At 39.4% G+C, this 27312-nt stretch overlaps 1 protein-coding gene across 4 annotated transcripts in view; it reads right to left on the bottom strand.

Annotated features, from left to right (window-relative positions):
• smad1 (SMAD family member 1) overlaps positions 1-27312 on the bottom strand; it is a 27528-nt gene continuing 216 nt past the window's right edge. For 2 of the 4 annotated variants that reach the window (XM_036574934.1, XM_036574938.1), the window contains exons 2-7: positions 13467-14057; positions 9272-9550; positions 8148-8264; positions 5510-5731; positions 4518-4774; positions 1-3175 (exon numbers count right to left, since the gene is read on the bottom strand). In XM_036574934.1, the coding sequence (XP_036430827.1) occupies positions 3032-3175; positions 4518-4774; positions 5510-5731; positions 8148-8264; positions 9272-9550; positions 13467-13866 (1419 nt within the window). In that variant the 5' untranslated portion in view covers positions 13867-14057 and the 3' untranslated portion in view covers positions 1-3031. The other 2 variants (XM_036574937.1, XM_036574936.1) reach the window with 2 other exon arrangements.

Raw genomic sequence — 27312 nt, forward strand, 5'->3', positions numbered from 1 at the left:
GATATTGAAACAATTTTATTGAATCTTCCAGTAGAGTTTTGATATTCATGGATAAAACTGCTTTCTGGAAATACTACGCAGCAATAACAGCACAAAAAGGACGCAAACAAAGACAAGGAGCCACTTATGAAAGTGCAGATATGACAGAACAACAATATATTTTCTTTAAAAAATACAAAAATGTATCATTTTAAACAGCGGATGGGATTTCTCTCTATGAATAAAAAATCGAAAGAAAAGTTAATCAAAAATCTACATTTTACAAAACAATATCAATAGTGCCATTTAGAACTTAGTCATCGAATAAAATCAGCTGTTTTACTTTTAAAAAGCTGAATATGCTCAGGCAAGACTTTTTTGTCTCATGATGATGAATGGGGCCCAGTTTCCCAAAAGGATCACAGGGGTAAGATCTTAACTATCAGAGAGAGCGTTAAACGTTATACTCACTTTACCATCATTACCAAATCTGTAAAAGCACGCTAGCGTGACAAACAATAATGACAAATATCAGAACTCTTTCTCTCAGTTCTTGCATTGCACATTGTTTTCACTATCCTAACAGGCTCAGCTGTTAACTGATCATGCCCTTCACAAGCTCAGTCAAATACAGTGGTATGCAAAAGTTTGGGCACCCCTGGTCAAATTAATTTGCTGAAGGCAGACATACTTAAATATGGCAATTTTTGGCAAACTGTAGTGTTCAATTTCTATTTTATTTGCTGTGTTTAACGTATTGAAAGAATAAAAACATAAAACTGACATTTTTGCATTTTTACATTTTATGTTTTACTTTTTCCAATACGTTAATTTTGGCAAATGAGCAGCAACTGTGCATTGAAATGTGCAGAAGTGTGTTCTCTGTAGAAAACGTTAAACTTCTTTTCATTTAGAAAATCAAGACAACATGTCATCTGACTTGGGCGCCCAAACTTTCACACACGGCTGAATATTTTAGTGTGAAAAATGCAAGAATGTGCATAGCATGGGGTCCCCAGTACCAAGAATAACAGCAACAGAGTGGTTCACTCTAGTATTGTACTAGGACTTTGGTGCTGTGGTGCTTTTGGGAAACTCATACCTGTGTATTAAAACTGAGGAAATGAAAGAAAAGAGAGATCTGCTGAGTGCAGCGCTGGTGCAGTGCACTTGGAGCAACAGTAAAGTCCTGATTTTGCTGCAATCTGAGACTGCTTTAAGCAATGTAAGAGGAACCAGTGTTCCCCAACTCTCCGTCCTAAAGAGCTGCAGCACTGTTCAATATTCTCCCTGCTGCATTTCACCTGATTCAACTCATGGCAGGCTTCGTAATCAGCTCATGAGCTGCATTCCAGGACAGAGAGTGACCAACACTGTCTTAAAGGAACACTTTTAAGTGAACACAACTAAAACCGAATAAAAGCCAACGAGGCCATTTAGCACAATTTAATTTGCATAAATGCTAACAGCCCTGTGTCTTTAGTTTGTTATAACATTTCCATTCCTTCAAGATCAGCAGAAGCCGATCTTCAAGGGGACTTACTAATTTTTGTCAACATTTCTGCATAATTCAGTCACTGAAATGTAAACAAAGTCATTCAGGGTGTTTTGAGAAACTTACCGACAAATTTTCTTTACAATGATGAGAACCAGGCGTCTTGATATCCAAAGACCGCAGTGAACCTTAACTCTTAATAAAGATGGCTCTTCAAGGCTTCTAGTAAAGGGTATGATTCCTTTTAGAGCCATTTTCCTGCTAAAAAAGAGGGTTTTTAATAGAACCACTGCCTTTACGAAATCCATCTTTTTTAAGAGTGTACACGTCTTCTGAGTTCTTGTATGTAATGTTGGTAATGGTAAACTAGTGCTACTATTTTGCTTTACAACTGCCATGAATGGATTCTCAAAACAACGTTTCAAGCATCAGGCAGCATATTCATAACCATGTTGTGCAATAGTTTTCAGTGAGATAGCTTTTCCAGGCAGATGTCTGGTTCCTACCACCACCACTCTGAACAGTTCTGTTAAGCTTCTCTACACAGGCGCATTTCAAATCAGTCCACTCTGAATGTCTTTCTTTACATCTCAACGATTTAACTGTGTAGACATTATAAAGAAATCGGAATTCCAAATTAAATCATCATGAAAATTTCCACCTGGAGCTCCACTTGACATGGATAAGGTAAACAATGCTTGCCTCTTCTCCCATACATATTATCCGTTAAAAACCTGGGACGTTACAAACTACACTGGCAAAAAACAGACTGCACAGCACTTCCTCTAATAATGAGTACATCTACACACTACCTTTTAAATCAGTTGAACTCAGTTGAATGCAATAAAAGTAGAGCAACATATGCACAAGTCTGCCTATGTACTCCTACTCACTAACGTCATGCCTTTACTCACCATATTTATTTCCCATTACAAGGTTTTTGATTATTCACTTACTTTTTCTCCTTTTTCCACTGGATCTTTTTTTCCTTCCACCTTTGCTACATTTTCTTTCAAAAAAAGAGCATAAAACGTATCTGCGAGACACTGACCTCATTACCTCTACGCAGACACTTTCTAGTAAGTTTATCCGAGGCTCAATATTTCTAGTTAGCTAATCAATTCTTCGTTAAGCAGGTCGGTCAGCTAGCCTCAGTCCCCACTACGCAGTACATTTACAATATAATCACTGTACCAGCCCCCAGTTACACTGTGGGTACCCCCCCACACACACCTCCCACCCCCAATGGAATACTGCGATGTATTCTGGAAAAGGAGAAGAATTGAAAAAGGAAACCACTTGCTGTTACAAGACCGGAGGAGGATACTTGCCACAAGTATGATGGCCTCATCAATTAATATGCTTGGTCACACAAAATTATCAAGTATCTTCCAGATGTTTGCTGACTGAGGACTTGCCCTTTGCCAGTCAAATCGTATGCCCCCGTTCAAACTGCCTTCAAGTAGAGTACAAACCCCACCCTCCCCTCCCCAACTAGCCAATCACCCACTCGTCTCCATGGGAACCTAAAAGGAGAGGGTCCCATGAGCTGGAGGTCTACGACACTGAAGAGATGGGGTTGTGAGGAGAGCCCATCTGCGTGAGAACCTTGTCCAGCCATTGCAGCGGCCCGTGGAGATGAATCTCGATCCAACAGGGGGTGCTGGTCACGTCCTGTCGATGGTACTCCGCACCCCAGCCCTGGAACACGAAGAAAACATCACAACTGATTTGCACCAGCAACGACTTAAGCGAAAGCATGAGATGAAGGGTCAGTTTTAATGATAATCTGTAAATAGTAAACAGTAGTGCTCATGATAATGTTGTAAAGAAATACAAGGAGCTATTTTTTGTTGAAAAGGTCTTTCAATATAATGCCTGTAGTGGAATGACTTCAGTGTGTATTAGTGCTTTTAAACATTTTGAAGGGCCCATATGTAAACACGGGCCAACGTATCAAAAAATACTATTCACTACCCAGTCCATAGGGCCCTTATATAGAAAATATGCCTTGTTTTAAATTCACTGTTTCTGTGATGCCACAAGAATAAACTCATTTACATATATCCACCTATTCAGTTTACAGCAAAAAGCGAAAAAACGACAGTCTACAAGTGGATCCCTTTTATGTCAAAACCTTAAAAACCTAGTAAATGGCTATGTCTTTGAGTACTGTATCGGTGATATATTGATGACGTCTTCAAGTAACGTAATGCTATTGTCTTTGACTAATGTAGTGGTTTTCTTTGAGTAAAGTAATAGAGAAGTCTTTAAGTACTGTACTGGCGATGTCTTTGAGTAGCGTATTTGTTGATATCTTCAAGTAATGGATTGTCGATGTCTGTAAATAATGTTTTGCCGATGTCTTTGAGTAAAGCAATGGCAACACCTATGAGTAATGTAAGAGCAATGTCTTTGAGTAATCACAATGTCTTTGAGCAACCTAGTTGAGCACAATCTACTGTTGTGCTAATTTTGCACTGCAAAACTCATCAGTCCATTTTGGTCCAGTTTCTAACAAAATGATTCACCATAATACTAAAAATGAAAACTTAAACTAAAGAAACACTAAAACTATGAATGCACTAAAATTGAATAACCTTGGTTAAGACATAAGATCTTACAAGTACTCTTTAATAACCAAATTGTTTTACAAAATAAAATGTTCTTACTCAATGCTATATGATCTCAAGTGTATTTCTCAAATGAGTGACTGAAACAAATGCCGCCTTTGTCGCCTTTGCCAGACAGAGTCAGGGTGAATTACATCAATTCCAGGTCAATTCAGTTCACTTATTAATCTAAATTCAAATAACTGTTTTAAAAATGAATGGCTCATTGTGAAGAGTCAATTTTTTGCTGAAACGAATGGGGTAACTGAAAGTTAGTTAAGTTAGGCACACTAATATTAACAATACTCCAATATTAGCAGATAACTGCAATCAGGTGACTGATTACTGCCATTGAGTTTTCTTATTGGTTTTTCCCTGAACTGTATGAACCGAAATGTATTTGAGCCCTGTAACTGCAGCAGACAAGCTACCTTCACGAAGCTCATGCGGATGGTGCACATCTTGGTGAGCTCGTAGACGGCCTCGAAGCCATGGTTGACTGACTGGGCCAGCAGCTCGGCAAACTCCTGGTTGTTGAAGATTTTGAGGCTGCAGCCGCTGGGGATTTTGCAGACGGTGGTGGGGTGGAAGCCATGGTGGTAGTTGCAGTTGCGGCTCTGGACGAAGATGCTGCTGTCGCTGAGGCACTCAGCATACACTTCACCCCCAACGTAGTACAAGTGAACACCTGACAGACAAAGGGAAGAGATAATGAAATTATACCCATGTTACTATAATAGTGGTTGTCAATCCTGATTCTGAGGTCCACCTAAGCCACACTGATTAGCATTTTCTCTGTTCCAAGCAAAAGCTTGAACAATGGCAAATACACTACTGCTCTGAAGTTTGAACTCACTTCATATGATCACTGTTGTTATTTCTTACAATGTACACAATGCTAGTACTACAAATTCCTCAAAATGTTCAAATCATTACAAAGTCGATTTACGCCTTTATACAATATTTCAAGTACTTTGGGAATAACAAGAAGTTGTTAAATGATAAATAATAAACTGCAATTATCTCTTTGTACTCATTTTTGTCATATTATTTTCCTTGAAATGTAATCAGCACTTGAGGCAAATTTATTAGAACTTTATTCTTGATGTTAAACAGCTTTCTAAGTCATATACAATATATGGCACTGCTCATCGTTCTGGACACATCTAAAGCTTCTTAATTTCTACAGCTTCTTAGCTTCCACACTTTTCAACAGTAGCATAAGTTCAATCAAACATAATAATCAGAAAAACACTTCATCAACACATTATCACATTAACACAGATCATCAATGCTTTTTTGTTGACAACAATCTGTGTCACAAACACTGCTACCAAGTAATACTGTGCAGTTAGTGAATATGAACTGCAGGACTGAAGTGGGGAGCCTCAAACTCTGCACCCAGATAGTAATGTGTTCAAACCTTTGCCGATGTGGCGGCGGGTGTTCTCGATAGTGGAGTTGCGGTTCACGTTGGACAGCAGGCCCAAGCAGAAGCGGTTGCGGTTGTTGGAAGGGTCAGTGAAGCCGTCCACCAGCACGCTGGTCGAAGAGGCCTGGAAGGCCTCTCCCACACGGTTATTCAGCTCATAGTACACAATGGAGCACCAATGTTTAGGTTCCTGATAAGCCACCGACTGCACATCTGCAGAGGAAGTTTACACACACACACAGAATTATTTATTTTTGTAACTATACAGTAATGTCCTTTAATCAATTTCTGGTCAAAATGGCCATTAAGTCATTCATTTTCCAGGAGATTTCCCTGAGAAGATTAAATATAAGATGTTAAGCACTCAAGAGGCTGTTAGTGAGGAAAAGAAACAGACAAAAAGAAGAACATTCGCAAATCAGACCAAGAAGCTGCTGGTGTTCTCAGAACAATATACTGTCCACCCCAGAGTCTAGATCTCACCATTAATGAATGTGTTTAGGATTACTTGGATTGTGAGAAAATGCAATCAACTTCTAGAACTGAAAATCTCCTGCACGTGCCCAGAAAATAATGGCAGCTGTAATAAAGCCAGAGTGTGGACAATTACTGAAAAAGTTGATATTTTATTTTGTTGTTGAGGCTTCTGTGTAATTTTGTGTTAAATAGTATTTTTTTCCCCCAACACTGAAAAATGAGTAACTTCTAATGGCCATTTTGACTGAAAAGCACATAATCGGTCTCAGATTTCTGCACAGTACTGAACTATTTTTATTAATCTATAACCAATCTGGCTGCAGATAAACGTTTGAAGCAATTCTAATACGTTGGTCAGAACTCAGCCAGCTCAAAGACCCTCCCCGGTGCCATGGTTTGCTCAGAAGTGCAGCACAGTACAAAAAGAAAATGCTACTTTAACAAGCCACAGTATAATTAGTCATTCTCTCGAATCAGAAATGTCCACTGTGATCATAATTTTCAATTAATCAGTATGACAACTGACTGCATACTTAAAAGAAACCTCTATCTGAATCAGTGCTGTGTGAAGACTCTGTGGTCAAATTAATATAAATATTAAACATTTCTGTGTGTGTCTGTGCCCAGTACCGACTATCCGCAGGTCAGTCATGCCAGTACCCCCCACCACCCACCCCGAGGGAGCCCAGAGGCTGTTTATCCAGCACATACCTCTCGCTGCTTCCTGCGCTGTGTGCCACTGGGCTGCAGGTGTGTTTTGTCTACCCTTTTCCCATCAGCTTGCTCACAATGGAGCAGCACCCAGCACTGCTACACAGGATGCAGCTTGAGCTCAACTCTAAAAGTCCCACTCTATTGCCACTTCCACAAACATTTCAACAACCCTCTGTCTCTCTGTCCCCCTGCACACCTCCCTGACAACTGTACAGCCTATTTTCCTCTATGGTTATATAGTGTATTGAGTGATTGGCCACAAATCAGTCAAAAAGTGTTTTGTCAATGTCTAAATAACACACTGCATTTTCACTATATATGTTATACAGATCTGATCCAAATAGACACCATAAAAACTGTGGGAACTGACAAAAGAAAAAAAAAGGCGAAAACAAAGATTTTTAATTTTTATTTATTATTTTATTTATTGTTCCGTTAACTTCACAGTTTCTTTGAGGGACATTAGAGAAGTGGTTTGTAATCACTGTTCATACCAAATATAAAGAAGGAGAACAATGCTCAAACACCTCTCCACTAGAGGTCCACTTTAAAACTGCTCAATATGCAGAAGCAATGTATGCAACGTAACAGAAGCAGAAAGCATAACGACGCTATATATAACTAAAAAATAATATAATTCATTGCCTTGATGACCAACGGTTCTCTGTTGCTGAGAATGCCGGAATGCTGGTACTGTAAACTATACACTGTAAGCATTTTAGCAAGTTTATTTTATACAAACTGCATTTTTTCTGCCAGCTTTTTTCTGGTTTTTGGTGTAGCTGTAGGTTTTCATCAGTAGTAGTAGTAGTAGTAGTAGTAGTAGTAGTATGTTTACATGTAGCTCTACAGGTTCTTATTTGTCTGTTCCAATTAAATCTCAGAAAAATTAAATATTGTGATGCAAATGTCTGAAGTATCATGATATAATATCTTTGCCATATCGCCCACCCCTTGTTTCAAAGATTAAAAAATTCTGTAGTGAAGCTATAGGTCATTAAAGAGATCATTTCTTGTATTCTTTTGGTAACTGACACCAAGTGACCTGATTCTGAACTGAGATTTGGAAAAGCTGAACCAGTTTGTGCAGGACTCCATTCTCAGCCAAACAGATCTAATGCAGGAACATCATCACTGAAAATATAATTACTTGCTAATTTAAACCATGAGTCATTTAATTTATTCAATATAAGGTATAACAGCATGACACACTGTGTGCTGCAGAATCTCCACAACTGATAAACGAGATACACTGAAAAACAGCTTCTGTGTGTGAGTGTGTGCATGTGTCTGTGTGTGTGTCAGGACTTCCTGCACCTGTATCGTAGGCCGACAGCTGCTGACAGTTATAAGTGGCTGATGTCAAGCAGTACGTATGTCAGCGTAGGTGATGAATGGTAAGGGCTATGCGCATATGCTTGTATGCGTGTGTGCCTACCTGGCCGGTTGTTGAGGTCAAGAGGCATGTTGGGGCCCAGCAGGTTGGTGTCCATTGGTTGAGGACAGTCCTGTGTCATCGGCTCCTCAGGAGGCATATATGCAGGTGGGGGAGTTTCTGCAAGGCCGACACGCACATGTTTAAAGTGAGGCTCATAAGACAATCTCAAAGAACAAACATTTAGGAACCATCCACACACATACATATTTTTAAAATGTTTTTTGGACTCCTGTCCACACAAAAAAAAGGTTTTCAATAATTATAAGCTGAAGTTTTTGAAAACTCCTTTACGTGTGTACAGACAACAAACAGCTTTTTGAAAATGAAGAGTTTCATTTAAAAATGATATCTAGCAATTTTGGGTATAATGAGTTTTTGAAAACAAGCTAAATTCTCTAACAAAACCTGATATTTATCCTAATAGACCTTTAACATTTCTTGTTAGTGTAAAGCCCACTCCCAACAACGTATATCATGAAAGAACGAAAATTCCTGAAATTGGTCTGTAACGTGTTTAGGAATGAAACCCTTTCAAAGCTGTCAGAAATCAGACTTTAAATGTAAAATATCGAATTACCGAGGTCTGACAGCCTGCAAGTCACAGCCTACGGTGTTTGTCACTGTGTTTGTACAGTCACTTTGTCAGAAGATCTCTGTTTCTGTCTTGTGGTGTGTTATATTTTGCACACCACGCATGATCACAATGTTCTTCTTGCAGTATATAACATTAAATTTTATGATGTATTATCACCCTCTGCTGGGCTGACACGCTCATGTGAGTTTTTTGAGTCAGTTTTGTGCTCTCATGTGGATGGAGGGATTTTCAAAATTACTGCTGGTGTGGATGAAGATTTTTTTGAAAGGAGAGAAAAGAAGGTATGATACCAGATACATGTTGAAGAAGCCTTTGTAGTTTGCTTTCATTTTCTTTTACTTACTCTTAAGTCTGTTAAAAGTAACTGGTAAGATGTTCCAAAAAGTTAATGCAGAAACATTTACAGTAATGACTAGACGTGTAAATCCAACCTCACAACTATCTTGATTACAATTCCTTAGGAATCAAATCTCAAATTTCATGATTCTAACACAAACGGCAATGCAAAGGGACTCCCACTGCAACCCACCTGGCATCTGGAAAGGGCTGCCGGGGTCCGAGCTGGATGGAGAGTGGGGAAACGGGGCAGAGCTTCCTGTACCGCTGTTGGGGGAACCCGGGTAGCTGTTGGTGGGTGAGCTGGGGGTGAACGGCAGGCTGCCGGCTGGCTGTTGGGGGAAGGAGTCCGGGAAGGTGGCGTTCTGGGGCATATGCGGCTCCGTCTGATGCAACGGGTTACGGAAACGCGGCAGCATGGACAGCTTGGCATTAAATTCACTGTTCCGAGGCACCAGAACTGGTGGCAGAACTGTGGGAAATACAAGAGACATTTGTAAACCTTTTTATAATTATCAGCTGAGGAGAATAACTACGACAGATTCAGTTCAAAACTATCGATCTACTGAAGTTAATATTGATTTGAATTCTTAACTTACAATAACTTAAATAATTTAAGAAATATTTCACTTATTTTAAGCTAGGTTGCATGAGGCCAATACCACTTAGCACCACTTGGACAGTGGTCCATTTAAACTTATTGCAAAATCCCTCCACTGCCTAAAAATGAAAGCCAAAAAAAAAAATAAACTCTATGAATAGAGTACCCATAGGGTTAAGGGGGATTTATCACTGCTTCCTTTTAACCATACAAGCTATATAAAATGGAAAGACTGTCACTGTCTGATATGTATATACAGATACGTGAACTATTAGGTACACCTTTTTCGTACCTACATTCATTTCATTTATTGGTCAATTTTATATCTACCATATACAGTATTGTGCAAAGGTTAGAGACCTCCTTTCATTTATTTAATATCCAGTCAAAACAACTATTAGGTACAAGTTATACATTTCTCAAGAGATATTTTTGAGGAAATTATATATATTATAATAAACTTGCATACGAATGGGGAAAGTCAAAGAAAAATATATGAAAAAATAGCTGTTTCCAAAACTGGAGATTATACAGAGAAAATTATACAGAGAAAGAGAAAGATACAGAGAAAATGAGACTCCTAACAACCATGCAAGACCAGACAGACCACCAAAACCGTCTCTATCACATAAACAATACTTAAAGCTTTCATCTTTGAGATATCAAAAATCAAGCTCCACTCTTGCTTCAGATCTAAAAAAATCCATAGGTGCTTCGGTCCATCCTTCCACTGTGAGAAGACAACTTCACACATTGGGTCTGAAAGGATGTGTAGCTGTCAGGAAGCCATTACTGACTAATAGACAAATAGACAAAAAAGAAGAAAATTTGCAAAGGAGCTGCTGGTGTTTTCAGAATCCAGTCCAGACCACAACTTTCCTGTCTGTATGTATTTGGGATTACTTAAGCTGCTGCAGAAGTAGAAAATGCGACCAACTTCTAAGACTGAACTTAGGAGGTGAAAAATATCCCTGCAGGTTTCTTTGAGAAACTGTAAGCAAGTCTCCCAAAAGTATGGAAGCTATATTAAAGGCAAAGGATGGACACAATGCTGAAAATTTCAGTATTACATTTAGTTATTGCAGCTTCTGTATAATATTCTGTTAAAATGAAAAATGAACAATTTGTGTTTAATGGCCATTTTGACTAGAAATTAAAAAAGGGTGGTCTCTGACTTTTACAATTTATTTATTTATTTATTTTTTTTAAAATTACTGACTGCACAATATTTCAGCCGCTCTTCACCCCTCCCCTGTCTGTCAATGGAAAGGGATCACTGCCGAACAGATATTGTTTAAGTGGCGGACCATTCTCAGCACTGCTGCCATACAGTTTGAGAGATTCAGACATTTGAAAGTTAAGTGAAAGACAAAACATATTTGTGCAGAATTCATATCAGTGAGGAAGATGGAAAGAGCAGTACAGGTGCTGCAGGCTCCATCAGACCTGCACTGAAGGAGAGTGTGTTAGAGTGTATTTGAGTGAGGGAGAGTGTGTTAGGCAGGCCACCACTCCTTCCTGTCATTGTGTGTGAGAGGGTGACGGGACTTCCTGCTGCACTCTTCCTCTGAACGGCCACATGTTCGCCTGCTGCAGCCAACGGACAGCGCACACACACACACACTCAACACACACAGAACAAAGCCCTCATTCTCCCCCCAGCTGGAATTTCCTGCTCCTGCTCACTCTCAGTGCGCGCACACACACACACACACACACACACACACACACACACACACACACACAGTGGACAGCTGTTTCTGTCTTGTCAGCTGACCCTCATCTTCTGCTTAGCCAACAAAAAAGGGGGCTGCGCGTTTGAAGTCACTTCTTTTCCCCTAAGCTTGCGTAAGGAACAGGTTTTTGTTTGTCAGAAACCCACAAACACACACTCACACTCTCCACTCATACAGCAGAGAAACAGTCTGGGATGATCACTGCAACTACGTTTTCCCTGCTGCAGTATCAAGAATAAAGTTAAGGATAAGCACCCATACTGTGTTGCACCAGGTTTGCGTAACACTATCTCAACATTTTTTTTGTTTGTGCTTTCGCAGCTTAATCTCCACATATGGACTACACTGAATGGGAAATGAATTGTACATTCTGAAACTTAACCAACTCAAATTCCTTTATTTCAAAAAACTTGTAACTTGATCTTATCTATGTGGTTTTTGCTTCACTGATACTTATACTTGCTTAGGAGAGAGTAAAAATATTAACTGGACACTAAGCTCAATGTAAAAACCAGTTTGTGTGGTGCAACCTGTTTTGATTTAGTAATGTAGAGACCTGAACTTAGTAAATACTTACATTCTAACTAGCCTACATTTGTAGATACGTACAGCTGGTGCAACCGGCCCCTGGCACAGATGTGTGGGTGGAAAGAGAGAAAGGACAGCTGTTGAAGCTGCTGGAATCAGTGATACACTCTTAGTTAGGGCAACACATGGACTAAATCTTCCACAAAAGCTTAGCGAGGACCTTACTATTGAGTTTTTAGCAACGTATTCTTGCATTCACAAAGGTACAAAACAAAGCAAATGATAAGACAACAGGGAAAACTCTGATCAAAACAGAACAAAAAGCAAAACAATTCTCATCTTACATCTAAAATGAAGAGCGCAAATCAGAAAAAATTCAGTGTTCAAGGCATACCTTCAAATTCCATGATGAACAACAGGCCTATTTGGTTACAGCCAAATATCCTTAACCAGAGCATGTCAATGCATGGCATGATAGATGAATCAGTTCATATTAGCCATATTAGTCATTTTAAGTCATATTAACCAAACACCTGCAGGGGCTGCCAACTTTACTCCTGGGGTCACAGCGTTCAGAGCATTTTTCACATGTTCTTTCCTCTACCACACCTGATATAACTGATATCCACCTGATATTTAACTAGTAAGTTGAATTGCATCAGTGGGTTAGTGTTATTGTTTTCAATGCTATAGCACACCTATTAAACTCAGAAAGGGCTCTCTGATAAACTAATTCATTATATCAAGCATGTTCGAGGAGAGAAAATACAAAAATGTGCCATATAGGAGCAGGAGAACTCAGGAACAAGGATTATAACTTTTGTTTTTTTTGTTTTCTGCTTTAATGCATAAAGTAATAAATATAATATACAGTCATACGCAAAAGTCTGAATACCCCTGGTTTAATGGCATGTTTTTTTCCATAGTGGAAATACGTTAACATATCCTGTACAGACGATAAGCTTAAATATGATATTTTCCGCAAATTTTAGTGCACAATTTCTACTTATTTGCAGAGTTTAACATAATGGAAAAACATAAAAGATAAAATCTAAAATGTACCATAACCTTTGCACGGGCCAGAATGTATGCTTAATTTTTGTCCCCAGTATATTAAAATCAGCAAATTAGCAATAATTGTGCATTAAAATGTGCAGAAGATGGGTGCCCAAACATACAATATGTAACTAGGGTTCCAACTAACAATTATGTTGTTAATGACAAATCAAACCAAATACGCCTTCTGCCATTTTCTCTCCCTTTGCTACTGCCTTCATGCAAAATGCAAGTGCAATGAAACAACAGTAGCCATATCGCCACCTACTCTTCCTGTAGTGCACTGCAAACTGTCGGAATGGCTACATATATGACCATTACACAGCATGACAGACTGCTTTTGAATACGCAATGTGTTGATGCATTATTTTCCATAATCAACATCTATCTTGACTAATCACTGCTCTGTTCTTCAGCATGAATGTTACCCAGCATTGGAGCTGATGGAACTCATCATAGCTGCTCACCTGGACTGTCCACTCTCTTGTAGTGGTAGGGGTTGATGCACACGTCCTTCTGCTTGGATCCGAAGGGGAACTCGCAGCACTCAAGGGCTTTGAGCTCGTGGTGTGACTGCAGGTCTGGCCAGCGCCACACGCGGCAGTAGATGACGTGAGGAAGGCCCTTGCGGTGGGACACTTGCAGCCGGCCATCCAGCGAACGCGGGATGGTCACGCAGCTGCTGGGCTGCCCAGGGCAACTCAGCGCCCGCTCGAGCTCCTCCATTGCTCCTTTCTTCTTCTTCAGCTTCTTGACCAGCGCATCGACTGCCTTCTCGGCCCATTTCTCCTCCTCATCGCCCTGCTTCCAGCCCAGCAGGCGCTTCACCGCCGGGCTGGTGAACGAGAACAGCGAGGTAACATTCATTCCGGGGGCCAGAGACCGCCGCAGCTAAACACACACACTGTCCCGGGCCCAAAGAGGAGTTGGACACGCACACAACCAAGACGAATCTCGATCAGTCTCGCTCAATCTCGCTCGCTCAGTGTCTCTCAGTCTCTACTGTTCAGTCACAGCCAGTGCGGGGGTGCAGAGACAGAGCCGGATGTCTAGCCGACCTGCAGAGAGAAAGAGATATAGCACTCGTTAGAACACTCCTGCGCAAGACTCTCCCACGAGAGATGCGCAATACAATGCCACACTAACAGCACAACAACCGGAAGAGTGGCTGGCAGCACATCCTTGACCTCGCAAGCCCACGGAGTGACATCACTGCCCTCACAGCTTCTGGGAATCACGGTCATCACAGTAACAATAACAGGGCTTTCCATTTCATCCACTGAACATCGAGTTCTCAAAATGGCTTCCGGTCAGTGTGAGCATTCAAACAGCAATCTCGGATATCATCTGGTGGGATTATGACCAGTGAGTAATGCTGAACAGCTCTGAATAACTCCTTCAGTCACTACCAGCTATATGTGAAAGTTACAGGAACTAGGGCTGCATACTATGGACAAAATACTAGTATTTGCTAGTAAAAAATATTAATATTAAATGATAATGATATAATAATGAGGAAAATTTGGTTTACATGATATAGGCCCATAATAAATATTAAATAAATATTAAGGGGCTATATCATGTAAACCAAATTTTCCTCAGTTTTTTTTAAATAAGAGTTTGGTGTAGTAGGTAAATACTGTTTCAAGAGATACCATTCACTTCCCAGTCCGCACATGTAAGCTAAACTGCAAAAACAGCCTATTGTGAATTTGAAGTTTTTGTGAAGTTTTTGTGATGTTATGGAAAGCAATCCATATATATATATATATATATATATATATATCTGCCTATTTAGCTTACAGCAGTTAGCCCTGCCCACTCAAGTTATAAGGAGTATTTCAAAATACAAGAGCATGTAGGATATGCACATTTTAATACCAGACGGTTTGTGATGTACATAGGGGCCTAAAAAGCTATGGTACTGAAACAGTAGCTTTGGTATTGCAATTGCATAAAACAGTTTGAAAGCAGCTGCTATAGTAAAGGTACATTTAACGGTAGGGATTTTAAGCTGCAGGTTGCTGTGCTGTTCTCTGTGCAGATGACATATCATATATAAATCAGAGATTTCACACAGACAACACACGCAGAGTGGCAAAGCATCCCAAAAACACTGGTAAATCAATAATATGACATGTTAAAGGCTGGCCTGCGTAATTTTTACCACAATCATTTAAATTTTTCCATTTGCAAAACAATAACTTTTGCCTAATTACATAAACACTGATCAAAAACACCCACAGAAACGCTTGTATGAAGCTATGATTGCTCAAGATACTCATGGCAAACAGCAAAAAACACTGACTGTCTAGTGGGCTTATTTGCATATTGTAATAATGATGAACAAACTGTAAACTCTGCCCATTGGAACTGGAACATGCATTTTGAAATGGCGTATAGCTTGGGTAGTAGAGTCTGCAGCAGAGCCAGCTGACAGAGCATACAAGACCTATTTGATCAAACAAGAGGGAAAAAAAAAGGAAAGCGTCTAACACATTTAAGAGCGTCTGCCCTCCGACATCCTTGACAATCTGAGAGGAAATGCAGGTTGGATGAGGATGAAAGTGGCCATTCAGGGAGATCCCAAGACAGTCATTCAGCACCGGGCATCAGGAGAACATACTGTTCAGGGACGGCATGATAGAAAGAGGGAACGACAGAGAGAGAGCGAGAGAGAGAGAGAGAGAGAGAGAGAGAGAGGGCGTGGGGGAGCACATAATGGAGTATAAGCTTCTTTTGCAGTTACTGAAAGCCCAAAAGAAGCCAAGAAGGAAGAAGTACAAAACTGAGATAATTATAATAAAGAGCACAGGAAATTAAAAAAGACAGACAGAATAGATAGAGCTTTTGTTAAAAGTTAACGCCATCAAGCAGCCCAAGACACATCAATAAACACTGGTTATGCAAGTGTGCATAAAGAGGGCTATATATATTGAAGTTTGGACGCCCCAGTCAAATTACATGTACACAAAGTATAATATATACAAAATATATATACATACACAAACATACATACCCACACAGTATGTGCATATACACACGCACACACATACAGTTTTACTTTCAGTTTGCCATCATGCCACCTTTCTGGCACAGCTTTAAAACTGAAAACAGCAAAATAAACAGCAGAATGGGAATACATATTCACAGGTTTAAGGGAACTCCAGCTCCTGGTTGCCTCACAAAACCCAGACTCAGAATGACAATGAAGCCTTTTAATGTTTTTACTTTTTATCAGCATCCAGCTGAAAAATCACTCTTCTTTCCAGAGTCAAAAAGTTCTGCTCAAAACAGGTAAGCAAGCGTATTGCACAGACTATGTGGAGATCTATCAGCATTGCATAAGTCAAGCTACATCAGGGATCAGTTATTTCCACTATTCAAAGTGCTAAGAATAACATTGTGCTCAGGGTGTATGTGTGTGTGTGTGTCTCACTGTCCTTGGCTATTACTAAGGGAATAGTTTGAGAGATATAGGCTATGGCCTGCTGAGCATTACAGCATTAAAACATGGGCAATAAGGCTCAAAAACAAGGCCTTACTTTCATGAATTCTTTTTTTTTCTCTATTAAAGAAAACTCTAGTCTAATTCAAGCCTTGATTTGGTGTTACAGCAAAAATGTAATGCAGACCATGACAATAAGAGGCAGACAATATTGTGATAAATTATGTCAATGTGCTTTTCTGATATCATGAATATCGCCAGTGTTTTCCGAGTTTTCAAAATTTCTGCATAATTAAACATTTAGTATGTTAACAAAGCCATTCAGAGCGGTTTGATGTGATGTGCTCTGAAATGCTCTGCTCTAGGAAAATTTGCTGAATCAAAATTGTTCAAAGCGGTGGTGATTGGAACCAGACACCTGAACACTTTAATACCTAAAAGCTACCTCACAGAAGCTTATTACACTGAATGGTTATGAACGTGTTGCTTAATGTCTGGTTTTGGACTGAAATATGCTTTTTAATGGTATAGTGGTACATGCAAGGCAAAATGGTCTTCAGAGAAAACTTGTTTTTTCAGACTTGCCACTATTTTACCATCATCCACATTACATATATAAACTCAGAAGACACATGTAGGTTCACGGGTGGTTTTGGATAGTTAATAAAATGCCTATATTTGTGTTGTAGACATCACAACCCCTGGTGCCTATCACCCCCACTTTAAAGAAATCTGAGTTGACAAGTATCTCAACAACGAACCATTTCACATCAAACCACTCCGAATGGCTGTTTATAGCACAACCACTGAATTATGCAAAAAATCAGTGGAATTCACCTTTAACACTGACCATGTATCATTAAAAAGACCATAATTAGTCCTGTTTAATGTGATAAAACACAGTGCATTATGTGAAAGCTTAAATTAAATCATATATTTTTTGACAGGCACTACTGCTGCTTTTTTGTCTGTTCTAACTTCAAACCTAAAAACTAAACAATTTGATATGTATCATGAAAATGTCTTCAAGCATCATACTATATTTTTGCCATATTTCCTACCCCTAAAGATACTGTCCTTCCAAGGCGTCAGCAGAAAACGTCAGCCAGCCCGTTTTCCTCTTGCAGGCCACGGACGCATGACTGTGAGCCCTTCAATGAAAACAGGTGCTGTTTACACCCACTGCTGTCGTGAAGCACCGCGACAGGAAAGCTAAAAAGTTCCTCCTATATTTAGAGGCGCGGCGCTGCCAACTGCTAATTTAAAAGCCCGGGAACTTGTGCTGTTGTCAGGGAGGAGGGAAGCACATCCCTCACCGACAGCAACAAAGGGAATGGTTCACCTCATACGGGTAGCGAACAGAGAAGCGCTCATGCAACTATGGAGTTCAGTTTAATCAGACGGAGGGATCAGACAACCCGCATTCACTTTATTGTACAGCACTCAGAACAGGGACTTACCACTGACTTTCTATTTCTTTCCTATACTCAGCACATTATGGTAGAGAGTCTGCTTGACATTTGTGCTCCTGGTTGGAAGAAACTCAAATTCTCTGACTTTCCTGTTACATCAAACATTACAGCACATGGTGATTCTATCAAATCAAGAAACAGATGAGAAAAGGCAGAGAGAAACACAGACTTTGTTTTGAGCACAGATGACATTCTAAGTGGTCCAGTTTTCCTCTTGCTGACTGATAATTATAAATGATAAAATGAATACAAATTCATTTAATTATGAGATCCATGACTTGCAGTTTAGAATATTACTCCATTTTAATGACATTCATTTGTACTCCTTAAGTATGGCCCCACACAGTACTGTTCAATATCCTTTCTACAGTACGTGATGTGTATCTTTCCTCTTGACTGAAACAGGTTCCGCCCACAGCTTCTAAAAAAGCTCCCTGGTTTACTAAGCTTGGCAATGCCTGAAAGGTGAAAAGAAGTTCTGCAGCATACCAAGTGTTATCAAATGTCAAATGATGTCACACAGGATAATGAGAAGGCGTTAAATTTTAGCTTAGATAACAAGAGTCTCAAAATGATCTCCAAGTACGATCTGAAGTGGAGCTGATGGTAAGAATGTGTGTGACTAATACTGTTATGTTAAGCAGACCAGGCTAGTTTTTCCTTTTCTTCTGATTCAGATCTGTGGGCTCCAGTACAACACAAACCTCATGTTCAAAGAACTGTGATGTGGTTCGAACTGGAGCGGAAAAAAACAGGTCGGATATGACAATTTCAAGTCTAGACTTTAAGAGAAATAGAAGGTCATATACAGAAGGGCTGGTTGTTGCCTGTGATAAACTGATATTAAAACAGAGCTGTTCAGTCAGATTTGACTGAGATTGGAATCGTAAAATTTTTGTGGCAAACACAAAAGCATCAATTTTCTTGATCGATTTTGTATTGTATTTTTATTTAATAAGTGAGGTAAGCGCACTCATACTGTATTTGAACACTGCTAAACAAAAACAACCAGTTAATTCTTATTTTCAGCAACAAAAAAAAGTCCCAAACATAGCCATCGGTCAATTTGGCTGTAAAAGTAATCAAAAAAAAACATCTGTGTATCCCTGACACTGAATATTCATCAACAATAATTGGTAATGGCCACAAAACTGAAAGGTAGAATTTACTGTTTATTTCTTTTCATGTTGTATACGTTAGTTTTGAGCTGTTTTGTGAGTGACTCACACTGGCACTGATACATAGAGAAAAAAAAATATACCTGGTATAAACATTATTTTTCATTCTCAAAGTTAGTTTAACGTTTCAATCAATTTTCTTTTAGCCAGTGCAATTCTAAGACACAGCTCCTTCTCCTATAAAAAGTTCCAATGCACCAACTTAAAACGAACAAACCATGAGCAACAACGAGCGCTGGAGTGAAAGACAACTTTAACGTGCACATTTTTTCAAATTTGCTTTTTGTTTTGACACGCTTTTCTGTTTGTAAAACACGTCTGGCACAAATGGAAACTGTCCTTGATATACTGAATATTACTGCAAAATATTCAAGGTTTTACATAATTAAAGTATCCATATTTATCAATAGATTTGCTTATTGCCCCAGGCCTCATAGATTTCAGTATATCCAGGCCTGTTTCCATTTGCACCAGAGGCCTGACAAAGCCCTTTTCACACCTATTCTAAGTTTTACAGACATCAAAAAAGAGAATGTGTTACTGTAAAATATCTCTGGTTTAAAATAATAAAACTATCAACATTTGAAGATAAATGTGTCCTTATTCTGTACATCATACTGCACCAGAATATAAAAAAAATTTCATGCTCACAATTCTGAAAAAAATTGCAGTATTAAACCATGTTTTTTTGATTAAGCCAAAGTCTGGCCACACATTGAACTTTAATTCTGAAAGAACTGGTCATACATCCGAATGTCTGCCATGGTGAATGTGTAGCAAACACAGCAGAGCATAGATGCTACAGAAGAAGCCTTACAAAACTTACTGGTCTTTCATATCTACCATTTACAGGTTTTCTCTCATTAAGACCACATTCATCAGCATTGATTAAACTATATCACTGATCATGCATGCAAATATTAATAAACAAATTATTAAATACATAAACAGCAAATAGATAGATAACACTCATCTTCTGCACTTATTTTATTCACTATGAGATGTAGGTCACACTTCTACAAAACTGACTGAAATTTTGATCCTAGTTACGGCCCTGCGTAAGCCAACTAAAGAAAGCCATTTCATTAAATAAAAGACCAACAGCTTTTTTTGAGAGTGACCACAGGCAAGTAATGTGGCAGAGAAAAGAAAGACTCAAATATTTCTCTAGTACCTGTGCTGCCAGCATTACCTTGCCGAGTCAAACAGTCTCTCCTGTCTAGTCAGGGAGACAAATATAACCGAGTAGTGCCAAATACGAAGCAGGACTTTAGCACCGTCAATCACGTTTTGCAACGGCACTTCACAACAGTGGTGCTTGGAAGATTCCACATTCCACAGTGAAACGGCATCAGATCCATCTCTGCGAACAGCCAAAATAAAGAGAAACGGTAAGTTAATAAGTTGCACCCTCAGCAAAGTTCTGTTTGCAAAGTTATTATTGCAATGTAACACAGTTCCTGATATCAAGGCAGTGACTAAGACTTGCCTGAGTGGAAAAATTCTCTAACACCTGTGCCTACTGGATGGCTGTAGAGCTGCCTGACACTCATTTATGTAGAAGAAGCAGTCTGCGCTTTCACCGTCAAGGACCAAGAACCACTTCAAACCCAGACAAACAGCCATCCAGCTGTTCTCCTGGGGGAAAAAAAAAAACATTGCACATGCTGAAAACACCCAAGCCTAGCCCAAACACAGCTTCAGGCTGGTACTCCCACAGCAGGTGGGCAGTGGGAGGTATGTGGACCCTTTGCGGACACCAGGCATTGTCTTTCAGCTTGAACTACATAGCTTTGACAGGCCTAAATATCCAGGACCAGCTGCCTCTTTCAATCCAACTCCATGCCATATTTCAGTGGAAGAGCACACTTAAACATCTGGGCTGGACAACTGACAAGGACAAAACGTGTCAGCATAATGACAAACGTTTAGTCCAGACGCGACCTCCTTTTCACTCCAAACCTGAGGATCCATAATATCTGACTGCAGGTGCAACCACATGCTTACACAAGAGGTCAATACACCACTGTATTGACAAGACAGACAATGCCAGTTTGGGCTGTCTGGGATCCAGTCAAAATATACGGCGTCTTCTATACAGCTCATAACACAGGGAAATGCACAAAAGCAGCAAGCCCACTGAGATGGACAAGCTGATTTCGGGAAGGTCTATGGAGACTGACCTGAGCAGCTTGACCACAAGCTGGGAACTCCTGTTTAGACATAATCAGTGGTTGAATCAGAAGGTAAAGAAAACGTTCAAGGTAGATGGTGGATGCTGGCAAAAAATATCCTTTCTGTAATATAACTGTTATCTTATACTCTGATTAAAATTAGGGCTCGTCAATATTTTTCACCAACACCAATTTTAGGGTTGCAAAACTCTGATAAATAAAATCAGTAGATATATTTTATGGTTTAATGTTTATATTTTCATTTTTAATTTTATACTTCAAGAGTTTTACTTTAAATTGTGCTTCTCTGACAGATATAATTATCAATGATCAACTGTGAATTGTGAAATATGACTGTCTCACTTCATGGTCATGTTTCTCAGGCTCAAACAAACAGCAGAAGCTCACAGTCGTACAGTGCATTCTGGTTCTCGTCAGAAGGTTGCATATACCAGACGGTTACCTAGCAAATATGACTTCACTCCATTTAGGCTTGCTTAAAAATACTCCCACCATACAAACAAAGAAAGTAAGGAGATCTGGAGAACATGTATCCTGCTTCTTCATTGCCTTATTAAAACATATAGAAGCATACCAGATATATTTTCCACATTAACCACCATGTGTCCCATTTTTCACGGCAGCAAAGGTCAAGTTATACGTCACATCTGGTAAACTTGTGTATTATCTGGTGTTTCCCATCTACAAATACCACTTCAACAACTATTTGAGTGTAATGTACAAGTGAGAAAATTGGTATTTTGCACTTGAAAGCAGCATTAAATAATATAAATGATGTAGCACTGAGGACGGAGCTACCCAGAATTCATTTTTTTCATTACATATTATTTGCTAACATGTTATTCTCATGCTGTGGATACATCTGATATATATTTTTTTATTATTATTATATATATTATTTTATTTAAAGATTTGTCAGTTCATTATTCATCACATTATTCGTTGTAATGTAGTTAAACTGTGGCATCTCTTAGATTCACAAACATGTCAATAATTATCAGCACAGTATGGATATTTCTGCCAATATTTATTTTTTTTAAAAGTCCAAATTATCAGCCAACCAGTACATCAGTCAAACTCTAATTAGAATCCCCTTTCATTAATACAAAAGTTTTATAAGCTTTTTCAAATTCTACAGACATTAGACTTCTGACATTTATAAGAATTCACAGAATGACATTAAAAGCACAGATGGAAAGAAGGGGAGCGGCAGTTTTCCAAAGGGGGTGATTTTTGTAATGTTTTTGACCAAGGGGGTGGCATCCTTTGCTATCTCCCCTCAAATCAAGCCATGGATGTAATTAAAAGAAGAAATGATGCATCAGAAAGAAAGAAAAAAAACATTAAGATATTATAAGTACATTTCATTTAAAGTATCATAAGACTTGCTACTGACCACATGGGTGGCCATGCAGGACTAGGGAGTATCCTACATAGCTGCCACAGCATTTCCCCAACGTTCAAACCACACTGAGCCTTCACGTCTCCTCAAGGTCACATTCCAGGTCTATTCTTAGCCTGTTACCTTTAGGTAAAACTCCTTTTTTTCCAGATTTTTCATGCTTTATTTCTGCTCTCAGTGAACAGATAATTTTGCCCGTGGTTGACCACCAGGATATGCATTTGCTCTCTATGACTGCAATTCTCACCGACTTTCATGAAATACTTAAAGAATAAAGAACCAAAGCATACACAGCTTGGTTACCTACCAGCAAAAATTACTCTCCACTTGGCAATAATGTGAACAACATGGCCTCCTTCAGAGCCATCAATCATTTAAACAGCGGTGAGGTGGAATTACAAAAGAAGACACATATAAAAATGAAACCCCTGGCTAGACGAAAATGATGCAGAATGATACATCAACCACAGAGCACTGAATACAAACACTCAGTTGAAGAACTGCACAAATCAACTGAAATGGCGGTTGTGGATGCTCCATCTCCAGTGCAGGGATCCCATAAAAGCCCAATAATCTCCTTGCTCGGTCTCGGCTCTCCAGGCCTGAGTGGATGTAAATATCAGCAGCGGCTTGTGTGTTGCACGGAAGCCTGAGCTAATGTGGCACCCATCACACGCTTCTGACAAGCCTGACCCCCCGCATCATCTCCATGTATCATTTTGCGCTGCTTCAGTGCCGTTAATCAATTTAGGAGGCAGTAATGATGCTCTCTAGGCCGTCCCGAGGGACTCCGCATTATAAAGAACGTACATTATTTATCAAAGGCTGGAACTGGGGGCCTCCATTAGGCCTTCACTAAAAAAGGATGGAGGGAGGGAGAATGGAGATAGAGAGAGAGAAGATAAAAGGTACAAACCCAGGCCTACACAGCACTGGCTTACACCAACTTCTCTGTAAACTGATGGCTGATTTTCTTCTCAGCGTGTTGGAAATGAGTGTGCAGCATTTGAGGAGCTTTGCAGATAGCAGCACTCTGAGCCAAGATGAGACAGACACACCAGATGATCCAAATATGCTTATGCCTCTGCACAGATGGAAAGCAAATGTTTGGAATGGCAAATTAACATATATCACCTGTGGTATGCAGTCTGCTAGAAAGAGAGAGAGAAAAAGAGAGAGAGAGTGTCGGGGCACAACGACAGAACCCAACACAACAAGAGATGGCCGCAATCTCATACCAGGTATTAGTATTGGGCCAGAAAAAGCTAGATCGGATACCGGAGGGCAAGAAGAACGGATCTGATCCAATCCTATAACAAATAAGCCTGTCACAATCATGAAGTTGTAGCTGGCGATTAACTGACATACATAATTGCGATTTACAATTTAATTGTCTTTTCTGGTTTATTCGATGTGGCCAGTTAAGTACAAGCCTAACAAAACCAAACTGGATAATGAGCCATCTTGCTTCCTAGCTCTCATACTTAGCAGCTCAAAGCTGACGACGGAAACAGCTCGAGTTCAAGTAAACAAACAACAAGTTCACAAGACACCAAACCTGACCTTATGACTTGTTTTGATGTGTCTCAATGAGTGTGTTTACAAGCACTTAGTATTCTGATGGGGCTCCTGAGTGACGCAACTGTCTAAGCATTGGCCCCATCATCAGGATGGCCCTCCTACTCTCCCCCACCACCTGACGCTGGCGTCAGTTAGCTGGTCTCGGACGAAGCTTGTGTTGCCTTTGCCCTACTAGAGCTGGAGGTATCATGTGACCGGAGGAGTCCTAACGACTAAATTAGGTAGAAAATTAGAATAAATAAATCAATAATATTATTTTTTTGACAATAATCAATAAGTGCAGAAAATCAGATTTTGCCAGTAATCTGTTCAATGTATTTACATACGCTCACATTATAAGATAATGGGTAAAACTCCAGGTCTACATGAGTCGGGCAGTAATCGGACTTCTGCTTTGCAACCAGCCAATAAACTCAGAAGGAGACATGATGTGATTGTAAAACTCAAACTTCATGTCGCTGATTTTTGTTTTTTCCAAATCTGCTCCAAACACATTTTGTTGATGTGTTTAACACTGCTCGCTGTTTTCGAACATCGCAGACTGAATAAACTGAAAGAAATCAGAGTAAGGGTATACATGCAATGAAAACCCAATTACTGAGCTAAAATTCAGCTCTCTTTATCAGATTTCTTAATCAGATTTCTAGGCCTTGATCCAATCTAACAAATTGGAGTATGTTGTATACATGACCACTTGAATAATCAGATGACTGCAGAAATCAGATTGATCTGATTATTAAATGCATGTAAACACACTCAATGTGTGTTTCTTGCTTTTTTTTATTTACATATATTCGCATCAGCCCAACTGATAACTGCACATCAAGTGCACATTCTGTTTGCTGCTACATGTGTTTGTGAAAGATAACAACTGTGAAAAACTGTTTCAATCACCTCAAATCATTGCAATCAGGCGATTATGTAATAAACATGACAAGCCTAATAAAATATTAACATGTCTAGCCTGAAATACCTCACACTCATATTGTGTGAGATGATGTTAGTGGAGTATTTCTTCCGGTAGGGTAGTAGAGTGATTGAGTAGTTTGAACACAATGGCTGACTTTTAGATGCTCATCTTAAGTGGAGTGCTTCAATTAAAAATAGGTCATTTAAAAGCTTGATAGTTCTTAAATAAAAAAAAAGTCAATAATCAAGTTTTAAAAATTGCTGTTTCTATCAACATCGGAAAAGAAAAAGTGGTATTTGACATCTCTAAGCATAACAGATTTAACCTAAAGCTGGAAAATTAAAGTGGATTGCTGATTTAGACTTGGCAAGACAAAGTGCTGTCGGTGTAGTTATACAATTCCATATTCTATACTTTGACCTCAGAGGATGTGATGGCAGGAAAGCCACCCAAATCTACACAAATTAAAGAAAGGGACAGCACTGCACCTGGGCCATGAACGCTCAGACACAAAACCAAACTTGTTTTCCTTTATTTATATGCTGCACATGTTTTCCAAAGAAGAGCTTTAAGCATACCATGCACATTTAATAACAGAGGATAACAGCAGTAGGACTGCCTTTGAATGAACACTAGCAACTTTTTGGTGTTTGCTGTTGAAATGTTTGCTGTTGTGAACACACCTCAGTTTTCAATCGCTTGGAACACACTGGAAGCAGCTTAATGACCTTGCCCCTATACACTACAAACGTTGAAGTTGCCCCATGTCTCACACTTCAAGAAAGCACCACAAGTCCTTCCAATTGATGCTGTACATCCAACTGCAACATTTTTTGATAGAAAGAGGTCCTAAAAGAATAACGGCTGACATGCAACGCATTTTGTCCAAAAAACACATTCTTATTCCACTGACAACATCAATATTATGTGTTATATCACTGTATGTGTAAATCTCACTCCCAATCATGACCAGAGGTGGGTGATATGGCAAAGTGAGATATCACAATAATCTAGGAATTTTTTTTTTACAATACTCAATATGTCACAGTAATTATTTTTCTGACATGTAAAAAGTTATAACAGATTATATAGTGACACATCTTGATGTTATTTATCACGATAACAATAAATACTGTCATATAGCCCAGCTCTAATCATGACAACAAAAAAACAGAAGTGCCATTTTGGAATTAAAACTCTTAATTTGTAAAATCAAAAAGGATGCTGCAAGGCCCAGTTATAGAGACACACATTTCTGGGCCAGATTATGGGCAAGCACCACAGCAGGCGAGATCTGTTTTTGTTCAGGCCAACCTGCACCTCCTTCAACGCAGCATGTTCTACCCGGATACAATCCCACAGAGAAACTGGAATGCTTTAGAACCGAACAACCCAACCAAATCGTGGACAAGGACGAATTCTTGTCCTTTGAGTAATCTGATATGTCATCTTCAATGATGTCAGGAATACTGGCTCTGGTCTATTAGCTCCTGCATGCACAGTGCACTGATGCACAATGACGGGCCTAATGAGTGACATGTACATGGCACAATCAGCATTTTTAAGAACTCTCCATTCAAAACACTTTTCTCCCATAAATTAGTGATGGGCAGAGAGGCTAGAACAACATTAAAGTTCTCAAAGAACCACATGGACCTGGTATTTCTTAGCTATGATGCCATTCATTTAGCCAGCAAGTATGGTCATGGCCACAAATCAGTGTAAAAATCTTAACAGGATGGACAAATGGGAAGTATCCAACTGTTATTTGTCAAACCGATATCATGCAGTGGCTTAGCAAACAAAAACATAAGCTTAACCCAAATGAACCCAGTCTAAGCATCTCACAACAACACTGAAACCGTGTCATTCAAAAAGAAGAGTGGAAATGGGTTTGTACCGTTAAGCCCACCCTCTCGTTTCATTTCGAAACACAGTCCAGAAAGAGAAAAAACTTAAGACAAAATACCTAAGTGACTCAGTCTTCCCCTCACACTGCTAACATGAGGTTAAACTACGCAAAGAAGCTGATGTGAAAGCTCCCATTTGAATGCATATCACACAGCAGCCAAAGCAGTGACCTCTCCACTCCACAGTTCCCAGTGTGAACTTCTGAAAGCGAAGAGA

This window comes from Colossoma macropomum, unplaced genomic scaffold (genome assembly GCF_904425465.1).
Source record: "Colossoma macropomum unplaced genomic scaffold, Colossoma_macropomum, whole genome shotgun sequence".
Taxonomy (NCBI): Eukaryota; Metazoa; Chordata; class Actinopteri; order Characiformes; family Serrasalmidae; genus Colossoma; species Colossoma macropomum.